Source organism: Brachyistius frenatus, unplaced genomic scaffold (assembly GCF_029030835.1).
Source record: "Brachyistius frenatus isolate BFR_SWC_R1_liver_20210118 unplaced genomic scaffold, ASM2903083v1 Contig_48, whole genome shotgun sequence".
In the NCBI taxonomy this organism is placed as follows: domain Eukaryota; kingdom Metazoa; phylum Chordata; class Actinopteri; family Embiotocidae; genus Brachyistius; species Brachyistius frenatus.
Window position 1 is genome coordinate 2,677,738 of NW_027210647.1, and position 23,996 is coordinate 2,701,733.

The 23,996-nt window shown below is 40.0% G+C and overlaps 6 protein-coding genes across 7 annotated transcripts; 4 read left to right on the forward strand and 2 right to left on the reverse strand.

Moving 5' to 3' along the window:
- Positions 1-306: 306 nt before the first annotated feature.
- Positions 307-2,054, reverse strand: LOC138624028 (trypsin-like). Its single transcript, XM_069703890.1, has 6 exons — positions 2,015-2,054; positions 1,693-1,849; positions 1,275-1,373; positions 976-1,139; positions 735-871; positions 307-619 (listed from the first exon to the last, which is right to left on the reverse strand). The coding sequence occupies exons 1-6, from the start codon at positions 2,052-2,054 to the stop codon at positions 467-469; spliced, it is 750 nt and encodes a 249-aa protein (XP_069559991.1). The 3' UTR covers positions 307-466.
- Positions 2,055-3,044: 990 nt separating this feature from the next.
- On the forward strand, positions 3,045-4,982 carry LOC138624029 (serine protease 1-like). Its single transcript, XM_069703891.1, has 5 exons — positions 3,045-3,132; positions 3,221-3,374; positions 3,468-3,727; positions 4,321-4,457; positions 4,612-4,982. Exons 1-5 carry the CDS (start codon positions 3,093-3,095, stop codon positions 4,762-4,764), a joined length of 744 nt encoding a protein of 247 aa, XP_069559992.1. The 5' UTR covers positions 3,045-3,092; the 3' UTR covers positions 4,765-4,982.
- Positions 4,983-7,659: 2,677 nt separating this feature from the next.
- Positions 7,660-9,036, reverse strand: LOC138624030 (trypsin-1). The gene is made up of 6 exons (XM_069703892.1): positions 8,987-9,036; positions 8,736-8,886; positions 8,351-8,601; positions 8,125-8,261; positions 7,917-8,018; positions 7,660-7,813 (listed from the first exon to the last, which is right to left on the reverse strand). Exons 1-6 carry the CDS (start codon positions 9,024-9,026, stop codon positions 7,766-7,768), a joined length of 729 nt encoding a protein of 242 aa, XP_069559993.1. The 5' UTR covers positions 9,027-9,036; the 3' UTR covers positions 7,660-7,765.
- A 4,502-nt stretch (positions 9,037-13,538) lies between these two features.
- On the forward strand, positions 13,539-15,066 carry LOC138624032 (trypsin-1-like). The gene is made up of 6 exons (XM_069703893.1): positions 13,539-13,588; positions 13,843-13,993; positions 14,128-14,378; positions 14,468-14,604; positions 14,711-14,812; positions 14,916-15,066. Exons 1-6 carry the CDS (start codon positions 13,549-13,551, stop codon positions 14,961-14,963), a joined length of 729 nt encoding a protein of 242 aa, XP_069559994.1. The 5' UTR covers positions 13,539-13,548; the 3' UTR covers positions 14,964-15,066.
- A 1,652-nt stretch (positions 15,067-16,718) lies between these two features.
- Positions 16,719-18,104, forward strand: LOC138624033 (trypsin-2-like). 2 transcript variants are annotated; one of them, XM_069703895.1, is made up of 6 exons: positions 16,719-16,758; positions 16,957-17,107; positions 17,213-17,467; positions 17,575-17,701; positions 17,804-17,905; positions 18,033-18,104. In XM_069703895.1, the coding sequence occupies exons 1-6, from the start codon at positions 16,719-16,721 to the stop codon at positions 18,078-18,080; spliced, it is 723 nt and encodes a 240-aa protein (XP_069559996.1). In that variant the 3' UTR covers positions 18,081-18,104. The 2 variants fall into 2 exon arrangements, with proteins under 2 accessions (XP_069559996.1, XP_069559995.1); XM_069703894.1 differs by having other exon boundaries at positions 17,213-17,463; positions 17,565-17,701.
- Positions 18,105-18,545: 441 nt separating this feature from the next.
- Positions 18,546-21,858, forward strand: mrpl17 (mitochondrial ribosomal protein L17). Its single transcript, XM_069703897.1, has 3 exons — positions 18,546-18,928; positions 21,232-21,300; positions 21,407-21,858. Exons 1-3 carry the CDS (start codon positions 18,755-18,757, stop codon positions 21,659-21,661), a joined length of 498 nt encoding a protein of 165 aa, XP_069559998.1. The 5' UTR covers positions 18,546-18,754; the 3' UTR covers positions 21,662-21,858.
- Positions 21,859-23,996: the final 2,138 nt, after the last annotated feature.

The following is a 23,996-nucleotide window of genomic DNA, read 5'->3' on the forward strand; positions in this document are numbered from 1 at the left end:
AAAACTTTAATATTTGAAGATGTAATTGTACGGACAAATGAAAGAGGCAAATCACACACTGAGATTAAATGTATAAAAAGATAGAGAACTGTTACCTCGTCAATTAACTCATAGAATAAGTTTGTTCTTATGAATGTGAACATAAAGAAGGTCTCTGTGTTACTTAATCAAACAGTCTTAAATATATCAAACAAATAAACCTGTAACTGGCAAATTCATGAGTTTCAAGTTTCATGTGGTGTTTATTTCTCCCATGATGAACATGAAAACATAGACACAAATGAAAAATGAAAATATGACAATAGGTTTTATTTATTTATTTATCTTACGTCCTGGCACGTCTGTTGAGTCTGAATATATGAGGGAGAAAACTTGTGGTTGTGTGATAATGCAGGAGAGACAAAAGGGCAAGAAAAGATAGAAAATAATAAGGGGGCAATAAATTGGGTGGAGATTAGTCATTTCTTCAGGGGTTAGCTTCCAGAGTGTCTTGAATCCAGTAGTGGAACTCGCACACTTTGACGTAGACGCCGGGGAAGTTCGGCTGAGCACATCCCTGACCCCAGGACACCAGGCCGTGGACTTCTCCGACACACACCAGAGGGCTGCCGGAGTCACCCTGACAAACAAAGAGAGATGCAATGAGTTTGAGCAGGTGTTCAAAAATGAAGCCTTGCACGTGTGCAGAGTTGTTGGTCCAGTTACTCTGTGGAAACATATACTGCAAAACTTACATTGCATGCATCTCTGCCTCCATCCATGTAACCAGCACACACCATCCTGCGCGTGATCATACCAGGATAGGCGTTCTCACAGGCCTCGTCGTCCACGATGGGCACATCCAAACACTGCAGACGGGTGGGCAAGTTCACTGTAAAACACAGAGATACTTGTTTAAACCAAAGTATAAATATTTGGCATTTAGCATGTTTTCCTTTGTACACTTTATAATTAAAATCCCTATCATCAACCCACCTTCACCATCCATGGCAGTGTTTCCCCATCCAGACACAGAGCAAGGGAGCCCTCCTATTGGGCACCCTGTGGGCAGTGGGATGGGTGCGACTGCCTCAGTCACCTCTACGGGGTGGAAGAGCTTGATCAGCATGATGTCATAATCCAGAGTCTGATAGTCATACCTGTACTCAGAGAAATCAAGCATATAAGCTTTAGACGAGTTGTTTTTCTAGTTGCATTCATTTATTAATCAAATGATTATTGAATTGTGCAGTGAGAAGAAGATGCTCAGGCAAGATAGATCCTTTTTCACTCACATAGGGTGCCAAATGATGGTGTCAGTCTTCATGAGCTGCTCTGTACCCTCAGACGCACGCATGTCATGTTCTCCCAGCATGATCTGCATGGCATAGGGACTGAGAGAAGAGGTGAAAAATACTAGAAAAATCAGGAAGCAAGGAAAATCCTTTCAGAATTGTATTTCTTATTGTTCTATCATCAGCCAATCAATGGATTTTATTCTCTCCTTGTTCTTTTAGATTGAACAGATCCTTTACATACAGGAAAGGCTGAGATCGAAAAGCATTTGTCTTCCCAACACAGGTGTTTTTTAATTTACCTCAAAGGAAAAAAAAAAAATGCATGAAATTGAGCAAGATTAATAATAAAGAGATAAAAACAAACTGGGCAACAAGACAGAATAATTTGTTGTTTTTCTCATCAATGCATACTTACTTGTACCAACAGTGGGCAACAGAGAGCACCCACTGCTTGTTGATGAGCACACCACCACAGAAGTGGTAGCCATAGTTGAGGGAGGCCATGTAGGGACGAGAGTGAGGCTCACACTCCTGTCCACCTATGATCCTGCCAGCTTCACGGGGAACTGCCACTGTCGCACACACACATGGAAAGAGATAAGGGAGAGGGCAACAGCAAGTTTTTTTAAATCTGCACATTACAGTACAAACATATGGTGGTTCAAGTGTATATGTTCTTGTGTGTATGTGCGTATATATATGTTTGCGTGTATGTGTGTGCATTTCTGTGTCTTCACCAGCAGCTCCGACCATCAGCAGCAAAGCCAGCAGTTGCATGGTGTCTGGTGAAAAGATTAAAAGACACCTGGACACACCCCGTCTTGTATTTATATCTCACCAGCCCGCTGTGCACGGCCCCCCCTCCCCTCTTTCCTCCCCTCTTGTTGACCCCATCTGTGTCTCTTCCTCCTGGCGCTCGGTGTTAACCCAAATCTATCCTCTTATCGCGCGCCTATTTTCTTATTTGCTCACTTTTGCTCCATCACAACACACCCCCTGTGGTTATGTTATCTGTGCACCTTGTCAAGGTCTCCATACATTTAACACCTGTTTAGGATTCTCTAATGGGTCACTTATTGTTGGCAAGCTACATACTAAACAGTGAAGACAGTCATACAGCTTTCTTCAAGGTTTGGACCAATAAGAAGAAAAGGAGGTGAATCTTTAAGTGATGAGTCTTGTCAAAACATTTTCTGAAAAAAATAATTCTTCAATCAAAGCTAACTTAATCTTTTAAAATAAAAGGCACATAAAGGTGCTGTTGTACGGCTCTGATTTTGGTTAGCCTTGAATAAAAGCCAAAACGGGTGAGAAAGAAACCATCTGTGACCTCTGAAGCAGAAAAACAAAACAATGTGATGCGTGCAGCTTTTCTGTTTTAATGTCAGACAGCAATCAAAAGGCTTTGAGCTCTAATAAGGCCTGTTAAATCATTCTGTTTTACATACCAGTATGTAATAAGACAGTATGGCCTGTTTCAGTCAATTATTTAGAGGTTTGCTAAAAAGGGAGTTACATTTATATCAACTGCGAAAATAGTTGTCTATTTCTCTGGGGATAAGTGCCATTCTGACGCTGTCACCAAAGCAAATAGAAAAATATGTAAATGAAAAACACCAAAAAACAAGTTAATTTTCAAAGCTGGAACTGGGGCGCTATGAGTGGATACAAGTTTGAAGATGGGTGGGTGGATAAGGTAGAAGCATGAAGGGGGGGGGGGAGGTGCACGGAAGGTCACAGGGAGGTTATAAATGCTGTGAGAAGCATGTTGTTCTCGTCCAGTCTGGTCGTAAGGAGGCTTGAGTCAGCCACAAGATGATTGGTCTGATTGTTTTTATGTTGCTGGGTGCTGCAGGTAAAGAACGTTTGCAGTAAGGCTTTTAGGATAACAAAGAGCTTTAGCTATGATCAGTATAAAACATGTCATCTCCTTTACGCCACAGCTGCAGCCCCTATGGACGACAGGATTGTGGGGGGCTACGAGTGTGCACGTCACACTCGAACCTGGCAGGTTTCAGTCAATATTGGCTACCACTACTGCGGCGGCTCCCTTATTAACGACCAGTGGATAATCTCTGCTGCCCACTGTTGGCAAAAGTTTGTATTACATTCCTGTATTAAAAAAAAAAAAAAAAAAACCCTTTGTGGTTATGCGAATTGTACTCACCTTTTTGTTGTTCTCTTTTTTAGCCCCTTTTCACAGATTGTCGTCTTGGGTGACCACCACATCTGGAAGCACGAGGACACGGAGCAGTACATGTCGGTGGATGCCATCTACTGGCATGAGAGTTATGATTACAAGACCCTAGACTACGACATCATGCTGATGAAACTGGCACACCCCGTCACTGTGAACCAGTATGTCAAGCCTATCGCCCTGCCCGACGCCTGTCCCACACCTGGGGACATGTGCTCAGTGTCTGGATGGGGGAACATCTACTCTGATGAAGGTGAGGTGCTCTAGATCTTTACAACGCAACTTATCAAACATTTTCTTTAGTCATAAAATAAGAAATATTTTGTCATGCACTTTTGGTACTCAGGAAACAAATTGTTATGTTAAGATCACCTAAAGAAACAAAACTTGAAAAATTCTGACTTCTGTAGGTTTGAACACATTTTAACAAAAGACTTAAACACTAAGTTTCAAGTTTTAAACATTCTTTTCTGCTGTCATGCAAACTGGGTTTCCTACACTTTTAAGGTTCTTTTGCACACAACATACACTATATAATAATGATTGTAGCTGTCATTTAGCCACATTTTGCTGACCCAATACTTCACTAAACTAAATGTGTCAATGTGTAGTTATGGCTCTCTGTGCCGAATCACGTATGTGCAGAGAGGACCTTTAACTTAATTTGAGGTGACAGGACAAATAGAGCAGGTATTTAACAACATTTGAGGAACCAATTGTGGCTGCAATGCAGAGGTGACATTGTAGAGATCCACTAAGATGCTCACTTAAGATAAAAAAAAAATAATGATCCCTCTGCTCAATCCTTGTTTTTTTTTTTCCTTCCTTTCTTGCTCTTATCTGCAGTGTTCAATCCATTTCTCCTTCAATGTGTGGATGTCCCCATTATGTCCGACAAGGAGTGTGAAGACTCCTACCCTGGCCAGATCACCGAGCGCATGGTGTGTGCTGGATACCTGGAGGGAGGCAAGGATGCTTGTCAGGTATTTCCACACAATTACACCCAAGAAAAAAAACTTATGGAGGGTCTGTTAAAATGTTAAAAAAAAAAAAAAAAAAAAAAAAAACATTTAATGGGATGAGATGATGGATGGAATAAATTCTTCTCTTTTGTTCCTCTTCCCCTCCCTTGCTCAGGGTGACTCTGGTGGCCCTCTGGAGTGTAACGGGGTTCTGCAGGGAATTGTGTCTTGGGGTCAGGGCTGCGCTCTGCCTGACTACCCAGGTGTTTACACCAAAGTCTGTTCTCTGATGCCCTGGATCAATGAGACACTTTCCAGATACAGCTAGACTGTGATCTCCCATCACAGAGCGACATGACAGAGGGGAAACCAGATAGAGATTGAAATTGAAGGAGACAGAGACAGGAGGTGGTTGTGGGTAGTGTCAGAAAGAGAAGCAGCGGGAGAGCGGCTAGGAGAGAGAAACGAGGAATAGAGGGAAGGAAAGAGAAAATGTGATGTAAGATGTGAGGCTTCAATCAATAAAATCTTCCATTTTGTGATGCATGAGTTTGCTTATGATTGTTGACAATGCTGCTCTGGGGCAATTATGTTCCTGTAAGACTTTTTTCAATACTTCTGCAAGAGTTTCATCAAAACAAACATTAACCACAGTCAAAAAAAATCACAGCTAATGTCAGTGAACTGTAAAAATCTGCAACACTGCACCACCCTGAAAGCAAATCCAACACATTGCATGGGATTGAGGTTTTTCTTTGATATAATCACACAGTGACTGCAGAGGAGTTACCCCAAAGTAACACAGGCTGTTGCATTAATCTGTAATGGTTGCATGATGTTTAGCATTCAAGTGCTGCATCTATAGTAGTAAGAAGGTCCTGTCAGTGTTTTACTTTTGTTGGAGCACAGGAACACTGGCACAATTTGATTTTCTGTCTCTTCAGTGCAAAATACCTTGGACACCTGGAAAAGAAGGACACGGATGTTGCAACACTCCATTTATCAATGTCAGCACACTACAAAAGTCTGAAAAGGAGTTGGACTTTTAATGAAATTCATCCAGTGAGCACCATTCAGTCCTGAAATATTGGTTGCATGTCCTTTCTATAACAAAAAAAAAAATCTGGTGGCAGAGAAGCTCAAGGATAAGAGCAGACAATTCAGTGAAAGGTTGCCTTTGTACTCTGTCATGGGTTTTGTGGTTTAGGTGGCTCATGTGGCTGAAGATGACAGACTCCCCCAGTTTTTATATTGCAGTCCTTTTCTACCAAATCACAGATTTCTGAAATGTTTTTCTTATTATTCTTCAGTTTTGTTTAGAGTGAAAGTATATATTTTTGACTGACCAATAATTCATTTGGGACCCAAATGTTGTGCTGATGCCTTAAAGCCAGAGATGTGGATTTTGGGGTGCTTGACAGTTTTAGGTTGACCTATTTTCTCCTATAGTCACTGCTCAGTCAAAGCAGGACATTCAAATTAAGGACTTCCCCATTCTTGACACTTTTAAGAGCAATATCCAATCAGAAGAGTACACACAGAGTACAGATCAATTCTGTGATAGCCCCAAAACTTTGGTGGTCAACTAGTTCACAAGAAAAGTGTTTATTTTTCTGGAAAAAAAAAAAGCCATTTAAAAAAAAATCTTTTTAGAGTAGCAGTGTTTAAGATTTAGGGGCATTTAGTGCTGAGGTTGCAGATGGTGCCAACTGAATAAATACCCCTTCACGCTCCCCTTCCAACCGTGTAAGAGGATCTACAGTGATAATGGAAGTCATAAAAAACAAAAAAGCTCCTTTCTGGAGCAAGTGTTTGGTTTGTGCCTTCTGGGCTCCTGTAGAAACATGGTGGTGCCACATGGCGCACTCTCCCAACACAGATATGAAGATCAATTTTAAGGTAATGGCAACAAAAATATTTTCAGTTTATGGTGATTATTCACACATAAAAACAGAATTATGAATACTGCAGTTCATGTTGCAAATAAATCCGACACATTGGTCCTTTAAAATAGGTCAGAAAAAAAATAGGGAGTTGATGCAACAGAAGCTGCTGTTGTTGAAGTCTAGAATATTTGTATTGATCATCTGACAGTATCTTCCAGAACAAAAATACCTGCAGCTTTAACAACTTCTCTCAGTGCTCAGATAAACATATCGATGCTCAAAAACACTGCAGTAACTTTCACCCTGCCAAGAAAAGAAATGCCATGCTTTCGACAATCGCCTTGTGTTGTTGTCCATGAAAGGTTAGTCGAAGCTGTTGATACAAAATCTACCTTGAGAAGTCAGTTATGAAGTGATGACACATGTCTTGTTTGACATTTTTGCAGCAGGCAGCTGACTTTCTAAAAACCAATCGATGAATAGTTACACAGAAATATCTTCCATCTGTTCTCCACAGACAGAGATGACTGTAATGCACCTGTTGCTTTGTTAGGGAATGTGAATCATCCTTCTTCATTATTGGCACAGAGACAAAAGACACTGAAAGAGATGACAAGATTAAATGGAATGTGACAGGATGGCAGATTAGTAAATGAAAGACAGAATGTAAAATTCTAAATCCCTTTTAAGAATTTTTTTCCATACCCATTTATAATTAATTTATTCATAATTCAAATGCAGGGAAATGAATTGGAATAATTAATTGGCATAGCGAACATCCATCTTTTAATTAAGTCTGAGACTTCCAGTAGGCCAGTGCACTGTATGCAGAGGTGGTTGCAAACCATCTACAGGTCTACACAGGGCTGAATGATAAATTTATAAAAATACTGTCTGAAGAAGGTAAAAAATAATCAAATGTTGACTGAAGCTGAGAAAAACAATGAATATGTGATTACAGGGGAGGGGGATATGCTTTTGACAAGAAGAGAAGGGCAAGAAACCATGAAATAGTCTATAAACATGATGTTTATGAGACAGCGTTGCTTTGGAAATATTGCCGCAGCGGGAGAAACATTTGTTTCCAAGCTCTAAACATCTATGACAGCTTATGCAGCAGATTTGTCATTTAATGGTAGATAGATGGCACAATAGTACCAAACAAGAATCCATTATTGTGGATTCATTTATACTCTAAATCAAATGTTAATCAATGCTGTGAATGAGTTTTCTCAAAAACAATCATCTCTTAATTAGAGGAAAGTTAGCTAAATAATAAACAACTATTTCCTGGAGAATACTTGGGAAATTGTGTCTCAAATAAAATGCAACTCAAATTATTTACTTTTGATAGTTTATTTGTCACATTGTTCAGTACAACAGATGGAGTATAAACAGCAAATGATGTTAAGCCGCTTGACTGAACTTCTGCGTTTGGATCACTTAATTGCTAGCCATGGTGCTCTCCAGCCAGTCGTTGAAGATGCAGACCTAAAAAAAGAAGAAGTGCAGTGTTAGAAAAGCTAACCAGTAAAAGATTAAAGCTTAGCTGGATACACAGTTTGTTTGGGTATTTTTCTTCTTTGAAAGTTACCTTGGCGTAGACACCAGGGTGGTCCCTCTCGGCACATCCGTAGCCCCAGGACACAACACCCTGCAGCTCACCGTTGCACACAACGGGGCCACCAGAGTCACCCTGAGAACAGAGAGTGGAGAAGATGAAATAACCATGAAACTCAACATGAAACACCAAGTATTTTCTACAGTTACGGCTGTAATTCTGCATTATAACAGTTAAATACCTGGCAAGAGTCCTTGCCTCCCTCCAGATATCCAGCGCAGAACATGGCATCGGTGATCATGCCGGGGTAGGAGTTGTCACAATCCCTGTCAGACAGGATGGGGATGTTCAGGCACTGCAGCTTGTTCTTGTCAGCAGCTGGAACACAAAAGAGATTCCAAGAAAACTTAAAGTAAATGTCAGTCAAAATAAATCAACATGAGCACAAAGCAGGAGTTATTACTCACAGGAGCTCATGGTGTTGCCCCATCCAGAGACTTTGCACATGGTGCCGGCGGGGGCACAGCTGGTGGGGAGAGCCACAGGCTGCACATACTGGTTGATGGCGGCGGGCTTGCTCAGCTTGATCAGCATGACGTCGTTGTCGATGTTGTAGGAGCTGTATCTGGGGTGGCGGATGACACGGGAGGAGCTGATGAACTGCTCAGATCCCTCATTGACGCGGATGTTGTGCTCTCCCAGACGCACCTCCACACGGCTGAAGACAAGTGACAGAATGAGAGTGGGTTAATGTAGAAACTCACAAAAATGACCATCAACTAATAATCTGTGGACCCTCCAGGTAAATAAAGCAGTGCTACGATTTTAGAAAAACGTGAAGAATATGCTTACGACTTGTAGCAGTGAGCAGCAGACACAACCCAGTTCTCATTGACCAGAGAGCCACCACAGAAGTGGTAGCCAGAGTTCAGAGACACCTGATGGGCCTGGGAGTAGGGCGTGCACTCATACCCTCCGACGATCTTGTCGTCATCAGTGGCAACTGAAAACACACAGAAGGCCAAATAGTTAGTAAATAGGTGAATGTTTCTCTTATTCTGTCATCAAGCTTAACGAATGAAAGCAGAAAGAAATATACTTACAAGCAGCTCCGATGAGCAGAACAAAGACCAGAGACCTCATGGTTGCTGTGTGATTCTGTTGATGAGAGGTCTTCACTTGGGACCCTGGTTTATGTAGGAAGGTACCTCTGCTGAAGATACCGCCCATCATTTCTTTTGACCAATCAAGTTCCGAAAAATAAGATTCGGGATTTTGGAAAAGCAAATATTGTTTTTGGCTGAGGGATGGTTGACACTGGCTTTCTACGTGGCTCAAATCATATGATCTATAAACTTCATGTATGTGTGCATTACAATTATAAATGCAGGATATTGGTATTATTATCAATTAAATGAATGAATGAGATCCACTTGCAAAATTGTGCATTTCTGAAAACAAATATTATTTATTACACATGTATTGGCTGGTATCTGAGTGTGGATGCCTGTTTGTATAAGAAATTAATTATTCATCTTTTCTAAGAATTTTTAGGGGCCGAGCATTGGTGCGAAAATAGTCATATGTTGGTTTTTTTGGCCCAAATTTTTTTAAAATACTTAATACTTACTGTATGTTGTCTAAAATATGAAGAAAAAGTCGTATAGTATGACTTTATTTTCATCCCCAAAATTTGAAGTTATGCTAAAGCATATTGTCAAATAAAACCGAAAAAAAAACCTATTGTATCCTAAAACAGGCACAGTGGAAGCAATGCAACTGGAAGCAAAGTATGTATTCATCCAAAAACATCATAAAAAAAAGTCATATTATAGTATGACGGGTTTTTTTGGCCAAAAAATTTTTTAAATACTTAAGACTTCAGTATGTCGTCTAAAATATGAAGAAAAAGGTCATACCATAGTTTGAGTTTTTTCCATATTTTGGATGACATGCTATAGTATGAGTTTTTTTTCCTTCCATATTTTAGACGAAAATATGACTTTATCATATTTTAAACAACATGCTATAGTATGACTTTTTTTTCTCCATATTTCGGACGACATGCTATATTATGACTTTTTAATGATATTTTGGACGACATGCTATATTAGTGACTTTTACGTAACGTAACGTAACATTACATTACATTTCATTTCATTTAGCTGACGCTTTTATCCAAAGCGACTTACAATAAGTGCATTTCAACCATGAGGGTACAAAACCCAGAACAACAGGAATCAAGAAAATACCATTTATTCAAGAAAGTCAAACTACAAAGTTCTATCAGTAAGTGTCATTTTTAAGCGCTACTAAAGTTCTACTGTTCAAGGTAAAGTCTGAAGAGGTGTGTTTTTAGTTTGTGGTGGAAGATGTGCAGAGTTTCCGCTGCCCTGATGTCGGTGGGGAGCTCATTCCACCATTTAGGAGCCAGGACAGCAAACAGTTGTGATTTTGTAGAGTGTTTAGCTCGCAGCGAGGGAGCGACAAGCCGATTGGTAGAAGCAGAGCGGAGGGAACGGGCTGGGGTGTAAGGTTGGACCATGTCCTGGATGTAGACTGGACCCGATCTGTTCGTAGCACGGTACGCAAGTACCAATGTTTTGTTACTTTGTTGCTACGTTACTTTAAGTAAGTACTTTAAGTAGTAATAGATGTTTTCTCAGCAAACAGATAAAATCAGATAGAAAACAGTTTGTCCTCCATTTTCCAAGGGATTAGTGTGTCACAGAAATATATTTACACAACTGCAACATTAATGAAACAATGAAGGGGCAAATCAGGTACAAACATTGTTTTTTCCAAATTAAGAGCACAGGAAGTCAGTTAAAATCCTTCCTGTAATGCTGCAGGTAGATTTTCAGGTGGATTATGGGTTAAATGATGACAGTCAGCACCAGAAGTCACAGTTCAAACTTAAGGTGTATAAAACCAGGAGTGTGATGAGCTCTCAGTGTACAAATATAAAACGTGATATTCAGCTTTAAAACACACCTGCACAGGTAACACAAGGAAACGTCTGAGCTTCATTTTTTTTTTTTAAACGCAGGAACTTCTGAGCGCCGTCGTCACGGCACTTTGCGTTACTTTTCATTACTTTGCATTAGTCGTTACTTTGCGTTACTCGTTACTTTATAACAGCCCCGCCCTGAAGACCCCTGTGTGGTAATATTCGCTCATAGTCATAGCGCCCCCTGTTGGCCACTGGAAATGACACTTTTCATACTTTCACGTTCTACGTGGAGCTGGTTGATCCCATGAACCTAAAGTCGGGTCACAATAACCTAAACATGTATTTGATGATATATTGAGACATTCGTTCGACTTTGTCAATGGGTGTCGCCGTGACGATGCGGTAAAGTTGGATGTCTCCCCGTGACACAGGAAGTTGATGTTTAAGGTCAAAGGATGCTTGAAACCTCACGAAATGTGAGACAATACATCTGATGTGTTTTCCAAACGGCTCGCCAGCGCCCCCTGCTGGAGATAGGAAACGAGACAAAAAATAGCACCTTTAAGCAGGGATACGCGGTCCCTCGCGCGCTGCACGTCGGGGAGGCGGCGCGCGAGAGTGCGAGGGCCGTACATCACTGCTTGCAGTTTTAATTTTTTTTCTTGTTATTCTTGCACTAGCTGTTGTAGAAACACAATGCTGTGAGAACTTTTAAATGAAAACAAATTAATATTTTTGTAGCAGTACGTTCTGTATATGATTGCATCTGTATTTATCACAGAATGTATTCTGTAATTATTAACCTTGTTATGGCTGCAGCTCTGCAGATGGCTTGGTTCACAATTACAGCTGCTGAATGTTCCTAATCAACCCACCTGTCGTTAGGTAGAATAATTAAAACATGATGATTCAAAGAAGTGACAAGAGACAAATACGACCAAGGAACTGGACCATTGATTTCCAAGATTATTGATATTATTTTGTATAAAATCACCAGTCAGGACCCTTCTCAGTGAAGAAACCCTTAACTTGACGAAACATGATAATCAAGTGACAAACTTAAAAAAATAAAAATAAAAAAAATAATCTTAAAAGTAATAAAACACCTTTTTAGGCAACACTATTAATGACAATGTACAGTGATATTAGGACACCAAGAATTATAATTGACTTCATGAAAAAAAATTCCACAATCAGCAGGCCTGATATTTGGGGTTAACAGTCATCATGCCACGGTAGTTTTCTAGTTGTCCTTCTGTCTGTCATATTCTCGTGAACACAATATCTCAGGAACACCTTAAAGTAATTACTTCAAATTTGACACTTACCGTCACCTGGACCACAGGATGAATGAATTAGAATTTGGTTGTCAAAGATTAAAGACCAAAAGTTACTGTGATCCTGTGACCAAAGGTACTAATTAAAAGGTTAAGCTTGCAAATGATCCAAAACAAAACCAACTTTTGCGCAAAAGACAGAAAATATACAATCTCTCAAGACCTTAGAGGCGCTGTACTTTAAAAACCTGAAATGTGACATTCTGCATCAAGTGTTAATGTACATATTGGTATATAGTTCTGTAGATTTACTCAAGCAGAATTTTGAATTTAGGGCTTTTACATTTAGCATAATATACAGTATATTTTGTGGAATCTTTGCCTTCATTTATACAGCACAGTAAAAATAGACAAGAAATGTGGAGAGAGAGAGACTTAGATGCAGTAAAGGTCTGACTGGCTGGGAGTTGAAGTGGTTTGTTAGACCATGTGGTATTACAGTATGTGCCCTAACCGTTCTGCCATCAGGTCACCTGTAGCAGAATATTTCCAAAATTGGGTCCAAAAAAAGGTGTTGCTACTAAATACCCCATCACTACTCTATACCTACAGTAACAACAGGTAAAGATATGACAAAGATTATCATTTGCTTCTCAAAGCAGCCTCAACCTTCATATCTGATTTTACTTTTCAGGGTGCTGAGAAACACTCAGCTGTGAGATACTGTGTTCACACACATCTAAATATAGAGGTGACGTGCATGTGTGCAACCTGACCAATGCTGCTTTGAACAACTAGGTGAACTCAGGTCTTTACCAAAATACAAGTGCCAACTGATTGTAGACGGTTTATGTGGTACATTATCATATAAAGGTGAGTTCAACAAAGTTGTAGTACGCTGAGCAACTATTTCAGGACAGTACCTGCACATCAGAGGCATATCTGTGCAAAGTTGTTTTTTTTTTACAGAATAATGAAATGTTAAAACCTTCTCGAATCATTATTACAACATAACTGAAATGAGTATTGACTGGATTGAAACAAGCCATGTATGGTTGTAGAAACGATGTGGTAATGAAGTAGTAACTCTTAGAAAACATGTCATCCTTGTCTTAATAGACTTACAATAATAACCTCTATTGATTTGAAAGAAAATGGCAGAATGAATTTGACCATTAATTAAAATAAATTAATAAATCAAATCATACAAGAGCCCTAATTATTCATATGCATACTTTGCAGATTTTCCAAATTTGCTGACAAGAAAACCATCCATAAAGCCTGGAAATCATTCAACAAACCCCAACAACCCGCTACAGAGATTGGTCCCTCGCTGACCAATGAGGATGCTCAGAGATCAGGGCAGCTCTCCCTGTGGATATATAAATCAGGGCTGCAGGTGAGGACCTCTCATCGACAGGATCACACAGCAACCATGAGGTCTCTGGTCTTTGTTCTGCTCATCGGAGCTGCTTGTGAGTGTGAAGTTTTATTTGAGCAGACTGTCTTCCTCTCCCCTAACAGCCTGTTGGCTTTCCTCCCAGACTACAGCTTTATCCATCATAACTTCAGCATCGCATGGTGGCAACTTAATTATGATTCAGTTGCTACTTGAATGTATAATACGTTGTTTGACTTGAAATCTATTTGCATACAAATAGATGTTTCACTCTTGCCATAAAAGACGGGAAGTAAACAAACTAACTGAGGTCGTGATGTGTGTTTTCAGTTGCCACTGATGACGACAAGATCGTCGGAGGGTATGAGTGCACGCCCTACTCCCAGGCCCATCAGGTGTCTCTGAACTCTGGCTACCACTTCTGTGGTGGCTCTCTGGTCAATGAGAACTGGGTTGTGTCTGCTGCTCACTGCTACAAGTCGTAAGCATATTCTTCACGTTTTTCTAAAATCGTAGCACTGCTTTATTTACCTGGAGGGTACACAGATTATTAGTTGATGGTCATTTTTGTGAGTTTCTACATTAACCCACTCTCATTCTGTCACTTGTCTTCAGCCGTGTGGAGGTGCGTCTGGGAGAGCACAACATCCGCGTCAATGAGGGATCTGAGCAGTTCATCAGCTCCTCCCGTGTCATCCGCCACCCCAGATACAGCTCCTACAACATCAACAACGACGTCATGCTGATCAAGCTGAGCAAGCCCGCCGCCATCAACCAGTATGTGCAGCCTGTGGCTCTCCCCACCAGCTGTGCCCCCGCCGGCACCATGTGCAAAGTCTCTGGATGGGGCAACACCATGAGCTCCTGTGAGTAATAACTCCTGCTTTGTGCTCATGTTGATTTATTTTGACTGACATTTACTTTAAGTTTTCTTGGAATCTCTTTTGTGTTCCAGCTGCTGACAAGAACAAGCTGCAGTGCCTGAACATCCCCATCCTGTCTGACAGGGATTGTGACAACTCCTACCCCGGCATGATCACCGATGCCATGTTCTGCGCTGGATATCTGGAGGGAGGCAAGGACTCTTGCCAGGTATTTAACTGTTATAATGCAGAAATACAGCCGTAACTGTAGAAAATACTTGGTGTTTCATGTTGAGTTTCATGGTTATTTCATCTTCTCCACTCTCTGTTCTCAGGGTGACTCTGGTGGCCCCGTTGTGTGCAACGGTGAGCTGCAGGGTGTTGTGTCCTGGGGCTACGGATGTGCCGAGAGGGACCACCCTGGTGTCTACGCCAAGGTAACTTTCAAAGAAGAAAAATACCCAAACAAACTGTGTATCCAGCTAAGCTTTAATCTTTTACTGGTTAGCTTTTCTAACACTGCACTTCTTCTTTTTTTAGGTCTGCATCTTCAACGACTGGCTGGAGAGCACCATGGCTAGCAATTAAGTGATCCAAACGCAGAAGTTCAGTCAAGCGGCTTAACATCATTTGCTGTTTATACTCCATCTGTTGTACTGAACAATGTGACAAATAAACTATCAAAAGTAAATCATTTGAGTTGCATTTTATTTGAGACACAATTTCCCAAGTATTCTCCAGGAAATAGTTGTTTATAATTTAGCTAAATTTCCTCTAATTAAGAGATGATTATTTTTGAGAAAACTCATCCACAGCATTGATTAACATTTTATTTAGAGTATATAGTTTCCATCATAATCAATAAAAGCATATACCGTGACTTCCTTTACATATTTTGTCCCTGTTTTCCAAAATAATGATATTTTCAACAAATTACCATTATTTTTTATTATTATTTTTAAACTTTAGGTTAGGAAGTAGTAGAACGTAAGTCACTGTTTAGATAATTTTGATATTAAAACTGAGGAAATCACAACTTTTGTCGTATTGCATGCAGCACTTTAGAAGGAAACTGATATCTATGCAAGAGTATGTCCTGCACAAACAGGCAATCCAAAAAAGTGCATAATATATGTTTAACATATATTAAACAACAGCTCATTTTTTCATAGATACTGTATAATATTTATAACACTATAACTGACATTAAAACAGCTTTAAAAGCCCAATGTAAACATGTCTCCTGATGCATAATCTGAATTAATATCTGCAGTTATCTTTATAAATGGCACTGTCCTTTTATGACATACATGACATCAATATACAACTGTATTTCACTTTGAGTTAAATGTTGACACCACCTCTGTGTCCCCCAGGTCTCTGATGGATGTTTTCTTGAAATCATAATGGCTTATTATTTATTTTTCTATAGAGAATTACTGAAAACCATATCAAATAAAAGCAAAAGTCCAAACAGCCCATTACCGCCACAGAATCACCTCAATTCAATTTATTCCAACATACCCACAGAGAAATCAAACAGACGAATAGGTGTAATAAAAAGAAATGCACTCAGTGATAATTGAGAGAGAATAGTAGAGAATCTGTCATTGAAGATGAAAAAAGAAAAAATACAGACTGAGTAACCAAAGTCTGGACATCAAGACAAGATGACACAAACTAACCAAAAAACCTTTAAAGAGAATACTTACAAGTGACTAAATTGAGACCAAGATACTTCAAAATAAAATAATTGAATCATAGTAGAAAACCATATAACCATAAAGTAGTAGTTAACAGTGAGGTTTTAGTCAGTGAGAGCACCCCACTGAATGTGACAAATATTTAGTGTCTCTCTGTATGTTATCTAATTCAGTGGAACAAAAACTGCTGCTTTTTGCTTTTTGTATCACCTCACTTGACTTATTAAAGAGCAGGATAACTTTCCCTGCAGTTTTCATTAGTGATGCCAAACTCTGTGAGAGAGACTCCACCTGGCATTTCAGCTGGTCAAGGTCAGGATACTCATTACAACCTGTATCAAACACAATGTGCAGTATACGCAAACCCAGGCAGAGAAGCAAGGGATCAAACAAACATCAAAGATTCAATGTTCACTTACATTATAGAAATTAGCGAAATTCCTATTAGCCACATAAAAACCACAAAGATCTGCTGTGGTCAAATTTTTAGTAAGTGTGGCAAAGTTTTCACATCAGCAGTCTGAGAGGGTTTTGATTGGTTCGCACCACCAGGGGTGTGTTTTGCCCATCAGTGTGAGTTCATAAAACCTAAGCATGGGCCCAGAAAAATTCTGGCAACTTCATCTCCAATTGAGGAATGATGATGTATCTGGTCTTTGCTTTGCTCCTAGGAGCTGTGTGTAAGTATGGACGACCTTTTGAAAGCATCAACATTTAAAAACAGAATATTCTAATATGTCAAATATTATGCTTTTTAAACAGGAAATCTGTGATCCAGAAAAACACCGAAGAGACACACAATTGTGAACATTTGCAAAGTAACTGTACAGATACTATTCCATCTTTGCGGAGCTACAAATTCCTTTTTTCTCCTCCAGTTGCCACAGAAGATGACAAAATTGTTGGAGGGCATGAGTGCACACCTCATTCTCAGCCCCATCAGGTGTCTCTGAACTCTGGCTACCACTTCTGCGGAGGCTCCCTAGTCAGTGAGAACTGGGTTGTGTCTGCTGCTCACTGCTACAAATCGTGGGTGTCCCTCAACCATAAATTGAAAAGAAAAGTACTCGTCTCACAAGTCTTTCCTCATGGTGTTCATTCTGTCTGTATCACTCACAACTTCTTCCTTTGCAGCAAAATGGACATCGTTCTTGGTGATCACAACCGTTGGTTCATGGATGGCAATGAACAGATCATTCCTGCAGCCCATGTCATCCCTCATCCCAACTATGATTCCTGGCAGATTGACAATGACATCATGCTGATCAAGCTGAGCAAACCGGCCACCATCAACCAGTATGTGCAGCCTGTGAATCTGCCCACCGGCTGTGCCCCCGCCGGCACCATGTGTACAGTCTCTGGGTGGGGTGTGACCATGAGCTCTGGTGAGTATCAAACACTGTCTCCATACTGGGGTTATGTTGTTCCCTCTTTTATTCATTGACATTTTATTTCTTCTTGTGTCTCTGGCTGTTTTCTCATACAGCTGCTGACAGTAACAGGCTGCAGTGCCTGAACATCCCCATCCTGTCTGATGAGGACTGTGACAACTCCTACCCCGGCATGATCACTGAGGCCATGTTCTGTGCTGGATACCTGGAGGGAGGCAAGGACTCCTGCCAGGTTTGCACTTCCTTTTCAGCAAAAACAAACAAAGCCTTCATGTCTCTTGTAAACACCCACTTCAAATGAGTTCAACTTTTTGGCTACCGTTCCCTCTCACAGGGTGACTCCGGTGGTCCAGTTGTGTGTAACGGAGAGCTTCAAGGTGTTGTGTCCTGGGGTTTTGGTTGTGCAGAGAAAAACCACCCTGGTGTCTATGCCAAGGTAGAAAATAAGTTTTACCCACCAATCATTTATTTCTCTTATATGACACAGACATATTCTCATAGCCCATTGTGACAAAGTTTTCAATATAACTTTTCCATTTGTGTTTCCCTCTTTCTTACATCAGACCTGCATTTTCACAGACTGGCTTCAGAGCACCATGGGAACTTACTAAATCCAGACCAATCCTCCCTCTTCAACAGCAGTTTTCACACTCCGGTGTAAATGAAACTCTGAACTGTCATGGAAATAAAACAATTTTAAACAGAAAATTTAAAGAGACACATTGCACTTTATATTAGTTCGAACTTGTTATAAGTTTTATGATAACATTTTTAATTAAAAATCACAACACCGTGAAGCCATGTAGCTAAAACAAACAAATAATGGTTGCTACAATTTGAAGAAATTCATTATCAGTTGTAGCCATACAATGGTTGTAGCATATTTCAAAAATATAAAAAAAAAACACATTTGTAGCCTAATAATAAGAAGGCACCCAAGTGTCATCGATATCTCTTTTTTTTTTTTAAGAAAGAGAATGACACTAAAATTGTCTTTTTGCTGGGGTTTACGGTTTTTCTTTTGGCAGATTGTAGCGGAACTATCGCTTCCCAGTTACATGACCAAGTCGGACGAATTTAGCGACGCACGGCCAATGTCGAAGAGAAACGTTGATATTTCTGACCTCAGAATTTGTTCTTGTTGTGGGGTAACTGCATTATTATTATTTATTATTATTATTATTATTTATTTGAATAAAGAACGGTTTGGCTCGATTGTACGCTCGCCCGTTTCTGATTTTGGGGCTTTTTCGCGGACTCTGGTGGGCGAATCTATCCGACAAAGATGCGTCTCACGTTGCAAATGTTGATCTCCCACGGCCGTGTGGCCCGGCGCATGGGTCTGGGCCCACAGTCCCGAATCAACATGCTGCGGAACATTTTGAGCGGCCTGGTCCGACACGAGAGGATAGAAACGACGGCGGTCCGAGCAGATGAAGTCCGCTTCTACGCCGAGAAGGTAACGACGACCTGCTCGTGTCGCTTTGCTTGTTTTACGCTTTGCATTAGGGGGTTTCCTAATCAGCCACGTAAATCAAGATTAAAGTCACATGACATGGAGAATAGAATCAGCGATTGTTAAGTTAAATGCGAAGCGTTCATTATTAACTGAAATATTGCATATGTCAATTCAATTAAGTCGTACGTATCCATTCAATGTAACTTTAAAAAGGAATACAAATGAATATGTTTGACAAAGATTTAGTTCAATGCCAAGAAATGACAGGTAATTTGAGCTCCTGTTCATTAAACGAGCCTTAAAGTTAAGGCAAATGACAGTGCAAACATATTTAAAAAGTCTAAATTGTTGTAAATGTAAATCATAAAATGATCTAATCTTTATGCATTGATTTTTTTTATTTTTTTTTATTTATGGTACAACAATAATATCAAATATTTGATAGAAATGTCTCCAAAAGGACGGTTACAGCGTGACATGACAACACCGCAAACTGCACTTGTAAGTGGTGTTGTATTTGATTTGAATGTTTTATGCTTACATACGTTTGTCCTTTACCATGTTGATTTGCCTGTTTGACGACCACTGGGTCAAAATGTCTTTTCTTAAAGTGCACTTAAGTTCGGGAACTTCGGTCCAGAACTTTACGGACTGAGGAATCCCTAATTGAATCTGTCATCCTGCCTCTGGCCAAAGTATTGAACAGGATGTCCACAACAACCAGCCTACCTTGTTTTCTCTGGTACAGTTCGATACCGATTAAATCACCAGGGCTGCATTTGCTGTATGAGCTTAATTTTGTCTAGTAGGATAATTATATTAAGATAATTATGTGGATAAAAGTAGGTGGAAAGACAAACATGATAATTGAACATTAAATAACAACAACACATCGGTATAGCTGCTCTAACAGCCTCTTCTTTTTTTTTATTCAAACAAAACATTGCTGTTTACCCAATGTGTGATGCTGCATTTGTTAGTCGAGGTCGATGCCTTATGCTTATTGATGTGATGTGATGTGATTTGTAAATAGAACAACCATGCTTGTTATTAATTGAGTTAATTTTATACACTCATGCACAATTACAAAGCGGGTTGAATGCTTCAGGATAAATTATATTGTTGAGCAAATACAATTTTCTCCCATCAGTCCAAAAGTGTGCAGAATTATGAGGCAATACATTTAAAAAATAACTTTTCCCAACTCATTTATTTATTCTTATGCTTTTTAGAGAACGTGTAACAGGCGAGTAACACAAAATGACAATTAGATCATATTTATGGCCTTTCAAAAATATTCAGTAATAAATATTGCCACCCTTTTTTTTTTATCCTAAACTGCCACGAGCGTACATCCATCAGTTTCTTGAGTCTGTTTACAGCCTCCCAAGCCTTATTCAAAGAGGTATTGTCTTCCCTCAGTGTAAATCTCACTAGAGCCAGGTGAGGAATTGGGGCCAGGTCATTATTCAGTCTTTCTTTCAGGCTTTCGCTGACTAGCCAAGCAGTGGAGTACTTGCATGTGTGTCATGGAGCATTGCCCTGCATAAAGATCATGGGCTTCTTGAATGCCTGGGACGTCTTCCTGCTTGAAGAGAGTTTCTAGGCAGTAGGTTTGGGAGTTGATTTTCAGCCCACTTTCATCCCTAAAAGGTCCAACTAGCTCATCCTTAATGACAGCAGCCCTTACCAGCAACCCTCCTCTACCTTGGTGCTGCCTGACTCAAAGTGGCACTCCATTAGTGATCCAGCCATGGGTCTATCCCTCCGTGACATCAAGTATCACTCTCCTTTTTATCTGCCCATATCTGGTAAATCAGTTTTCAGGTATTTCTTGGCCCAATCGTAACTTCTTATTCAGCGGAGGTCTTGTTTCGGCCCTCTTTACCGTTGCTATGTCTAAGTGTACTTGACACCTTGTACTTCTGGACGCTGCGGGTAGGTTGGAGTTCTGGAATTTGGTGCCACTGGAGGATAATGAGTTCCTGGTAGCGTCGCATTTCGTTTTTCTCTTGCAGTTACTTACATCTTTTCTTCTCCTCTTTTTCTCCAATTAAAGCGTTTTCTTAGCCACTGGTCACACGCCTCAATAGTTAAGCTATATCAAGTGTGTTGCTTTAGGGTCCCTGGACTTAGTGCAAGTCACATCACATGGCAGCTTGATTTTTGCTATATACAAAAATGTTTGTAATGTGCTATCTCACTAATTTTACATGGATGCAGTCTAACATGCGGAATATTCCGATTTTAAATTCTACTTACACCGGTTCTGACTGCAGGTGCTTTCTTGTTTTATTTCCCAGCTGGTTGAGTATGCCAAAAATGGAGACACGGACGAGAAGGCGATGAAAATGGCTAGTTTTTGGCTGACGGTACGTGTCTGCTGCTCTTCTCAAATTTGTGAAGTAACAAGCTGTGCTGCTCTGAATGAGAAACAGTCGAAGTGAAGCTTAGTTCGAGTCTGTTTTCTCTCCTCAGGAAAAAGATCTGATCCCAAAGCTCTTCAAAGTCCTCGCTCCACGGTTTGAGACTCAGTCAGACGGCTACACACGGATGGCACGACTCCCCAACAGACAAAATCTGGATAGAGCAAAGATGGCTGTCTTGGAGTACAAAGGAAACCCCTTCCCACCTCTGTATCCTGTGAAAAAGGAGAATGAACTGACTCTCATCAACCAGCTGCTCAAAGGCTACAGAGAAGAGATGGCACAAAACCATACTGCAAAACCATAACTAATAGAATCACGGTGGATATATGGGTTCTGTAGGCATACAGCACCGTTGGGTGCTGAAATGCTTCTGAGGAGTCACTTGCAGATGCTGTGGCTTAAAGAGACTGATACATTTCTACACCAAGAGTACAGTTCAGAAGCTTCTGTAAAATGACATTTCTGACTGATTGTGTTAATAAATATTATTTCCTAACACAAGTAACACATTTCCACGTTATTTCTTTGAATATCAATCAATCCAGGTTTGCCCTGTTGAGGTTCGGCGAACGCAGCACCCCCACTCAAAAGAAATAAATTGCTTTTCTTAAATACAGAGTCCATCTGAAATTGGATTTTTGGGCCCCACGGTGATATTAGGAATTGAAAAATTCTGCTATTGATATATCACCTGAAATGTGGTTATATCACACCTGTGATAAAAAATATATAAAGGAGGTAGGATATTTTAAAGTTTAATGACAAACTTTATGGTTCGAAATGACATCACTGCACTGAAACCGTTAACATCTCTGGGAATATAATAATTGCAGTAAGTTATGAATAAAAGAAAACGTAACCAGAATCATTTCTAAATTATGCAAAGAATTTTTTTTCAGCAAATGGGCTGTAAACATAGTTTTCATAACAGACAAATATGTCAAAAAAAGTTGTTAGTCCATAATATGGATGACTAACTTATGCATGTAGTCCCATAATGTAAAACATTATATTCAAGCAAGAACATGCAATCCTCCACACTAAGTTCCAGACCCCCTATCGAACACAGAAGCTCCTGATTGTGAGATGACAACGCTGGCTTGAAACTTCACGCCATTTTACTGCCTTTATTCCATGTTGGTTTGACTGAAATGACTTGTATTACTTTTAAACTTGTTATGGAAGAGTGATCAATGGCGCAGTGGTTGATATTGTTGCCTCCCAGTCAGAAGGTTCCAGGTTCAAGAATATTACTTATGCAGGAACATGCAAATTCCACATAGAAAGTCCCAGGCGGGGATCGACCTTTAGACTGAGACGACAACGCTGACAACTGCACTATTGTGTTGCCTGACACAATTTGAACGGAAGTCATACTTCTAGCATGTCATCAGAAATAGCACATGAAGTCATACTGTAGCATGTCATCCGAAATATGATAAAAAAAAGTCATACTGTAGCATGTCGTCTCAAATATGACAAAAAAGTCACATGAAAATAATAGATATATAAATACAGAATAAGAGCAACTTCCTCTAAATCATTCTCACCTTTGACACACTCAAAAAACAACAACAATTGCACGCAAAGAGACAAACAAATGGTTAAAAACTGCTTTAGAGAGGAAAAAAATAAATAAAAGTGAGTGAACCCTGGACACTTGTGTTCTTTGTTGACGTTTTGGTGACGCTGTCTTCCAAAATATGATCACCGCTACAGTGGTTTGCGCTGATGCCCGAGAAGGTTATTGGTTTGATTCCCGCTGGAGACATGCATGTCAGGTCCAAAAAAATTTGATGTCGTTAAATGAAAACAAAAATTTGATGTCGTTAAATGAAAATGAAACAAAAGTCAAGTCGTCGGAAATATGAAAAAAAAAGTCACGTCATATTGTTCAAAATATGAATACGCTGGTTCCAAGTTTCACGTACATGCAAAAAAGAAACCATATATAAACATGATCCAGAAACACCGCCACCTTCTCTGGGCCGGAGCTCATTTAAAATGGACTTGGGCGAAGTGGAAAACTGCCCTCTGGTTTGACAAATCAAAATCGGAGATTATTTTGGGAAATCATGGACGCCGCATCCTCCGGTCTAAAGTGGTGAGGGACCATCCAGCCTATTATCTGCGCACAGTTAAAAAGCTAGCATCTGTTCTGGTACAGGGATGCATTTATGGCACATGGCATGGTTAGCTTGCATATCTGGGAAGGAACAATGAATGCTAAACGATATACAGTACACGGGTTTTGCAGCAGCATATGCTGCCATCCAGACAATGTCTCTTTTAGGGAAGACCTTTCAGCAAATCTATGTCAAACCACATTGTGTATGTATTTCAACAGCATGGCTCTCTAGTAGAAGACTCCGGGTGTTAAACTGGCCTGCCTGCAGTCCAGATCATACTCAAAATTTGGCGCATTATTAACATGAAAAATATGACAAAGGAGATTGAACTGTTGAACAGCTAAAATTATATCTAAGGCAATAATAGGACAAATTTTCACTTCCAAAACTCCAGAAACTGGTCTCCTCAGTTCCCAAACGGTTACAGTGTTGTAAAAAGAAGAATTGATGCAAAACAGTGGTAAACATGCCCTTGTCCCAACTTTTTTGTTTCTGGCATCAAATTCAAAA